The sequence below is a fragment of the Helicoverpa zea genome, chromosome 6 (assembly GCF_022581195.2).
Source record: "Helicoverpa zea isolate HzStark_Cry1AcR chromosome 6, ilHelZeax1.1, whole genome shotgun sequence".
Taxonomy (NCBI): Eukaryota; Metazoa; Arthropoda; class Insecta; order Lepidoptera; family Noctuidae; genus Helicoverpa; species Helicoverpa zea.
Genome location: NC_061457.1, coordinates 5413699 through 5415619, shown reverse-complemented (window position 1 = coordinate 5415619; position 1921 = coordinate 5413699). Strand labels below are relative to the sequence as shown.

The window sequence follows — 1921 nt, the reverse complement described above, 5'->3', positions numbered from 1 at the left end:
ATGGCTATAATATGAATAAATGTAAGTATTTCTACTAATGAAATAAGTGATGTCTTGTAACTTAGACAATTAACGTAGTCCATCTATTAAAAAGTTCAGTTAATGACTTGAACCGAATGCGGTACAAGATAAAGCACAAAGTAAACACACAGTTAAGGTAACCTTTAGCTTTGTTTGGTCGGTTGTCGTCTCGCTCTGAAGCTTTCCCGTTCTCATAAGAGGCGAACTGGTAAGCTCATAACTCACGGCGCTTGGTGGGGTGTGTCGGAGGCTGCGCCGGCGCGGGGCGCGGGGGCTGGGGGTGCGCGCGCGCTGCTCGCTCCCTCGGGGCAGAGGGGCCGGGGCGAGGTGACAACCGCTTGTTACGTCTATTCCAAGCCAGTTATTAAAAACGTCTCGGCGCGAGCGGTGCGCCGCCCTGTAATTATCCAGTTGAAGGTTTCGTCGCGCTACGTTGTCACCACACTCGCCGGAAATGCAATACGTGGATCCGCCCGCGCAACAGGTCCGTCCGCCCGCCCACTGACCATTGAATATAATTTGAGAGTTTATTAATATTAGAGTAAATAGCCCATAAGTGTTTCGTTTATATCGTTAGTGTAAATTCAATTTAGATCATCTTAAAAGTTAAAAAAGTTATCGAAGCTTGTTAAGCTTAGTTAAACATTGACTAACGATGTGTTAATCTTTGCAGATGAATATGATGAACATGATGCCAGGATACGGCTGCGGGTACGGGCGCGGTGACGCCATCTCACCGGCGTCAGACCTGTCCTCGTGCAGCAGTGCGTCTTCAGGCACCTGGTGCGCCCCGCCCGGCTGGCGCGAGCTGCCGGCCTACCCGGCGCAGTACCCGGCGTACTGGCCTCCAACACCCGCCGCGACTGAAGAAGCCAGAGAACTTCAGCGTCGCTGTGCTAAGTGCCGCTGCCCCAACTGCCTCACAGAGGCCGCCGGCTTCGGACCCAACTACGGCAAGGACGGCGCTAAACGTGAACATGTGTGCCATGTACCCGGCTGTGGAAAAGTTTACGGAAAAACTTCTCATCTCAAAGCCCATCTGCGTTGGCACACTGGAGAACGACCATTCGTGTGCAACTGGTTGTTCTGCGGCAAGAGATTCACACGCTCCGATGAATTGCAGCGACACTTACGGACTCACACTGGAGAGAAGAGATTCGCGTGTCAACTATGTACCAAACGATTCATGCGATCAGACCATCTCGCTAAACATGTGAAAACTCACGCGAATGTGTCGAAGAAGAGCAAGAAAGCGAAAGACGAAGATAAGGAGGAAACTTCGAGTGCTACAAGTGATAAAGCGGAACGTCCGGTAGAGCAGCAACCAGCTCCAATCCCACCGGTAACAGCAGTTGGAAGTACGAACTACGGTACTGTGCCTGTCACGAGTGCTCCGAAGCAGATGTCTTTGAATTATGCGGCGGTTGCACCAAGCATGGCACCCAGTGTACCGAACTACAACAGTGGCGGAGTGTTCGGGAGTGGAGTCATGTCTGGCTGGTACCCTGAAGTGAGGCAAGACCACTTGTACCCCCGACCGGGTGTTCGTGACCATAGGATGTACCAGCAGTACCCAGCCCCCATCAGTGCGTACCAGTGCGCCACGAAGGAGAATTACGCAGTGTTTCAGGGACATTATAACTTACAACCACCTGTGGCTTTAGGACAATAACTTAGTAAGTAGCTGTGTATCATAGTGTTGTGTTAAAACTCTCAGAGAACTTGCATGTGTCCATGTCGAGGGTAATATTTTAAAGTAATGTAAGTTACCGTGAATATAAATGTGATGTCTGTAAGATAGTTTGTTAGTTAAGTTGTAATTAATCATGTGCCTTCGAATTGTTGTAAATTGTATTGTCTATTTTATTGAAGTGAAGAAATAAAAATCAGTTCATTTGAA

General features: G+C 49.0%; 1 protein-coding gene across 1 annotated transcript; it reads left to right on the top strand.

Moving 5' to 3' along the window:
* The first annotated feature begins 380 nt into the window (after nt 1–380).
* Nucleotides 381–1921, top strand: LOC124631413 (transcription factor Sp5-like). Its single transcript, XM_047165793.1, has 2 exons — nt 381–505; nt 695–1921. The coding sequence occupies exons 1-2, from the start codon at nt 476–478 to the stop codon at nt 1691–1693; spliced, it is 1029 nt and encodes a 342-aa protein (XP_047021749.1). The 5' UTR covers nt 381–475; the 3' UTR covers nt 1694–1921.

Bases quoted from the DNA above. Each gene is read 5' to 3' on its own strand.
- LOC124631413 (XM_047165793.1), top strand. From the start codon at position 476: ATGCAATACGTGGATCCGCCCGCGCAACAG. The intron at 506-694 runs GTCCGTCCGCCC...TAATCTTTGCAG, and splicing joins TGGATCCGCCCGCGCAACAG to ATGAATATGATGAACATGAT.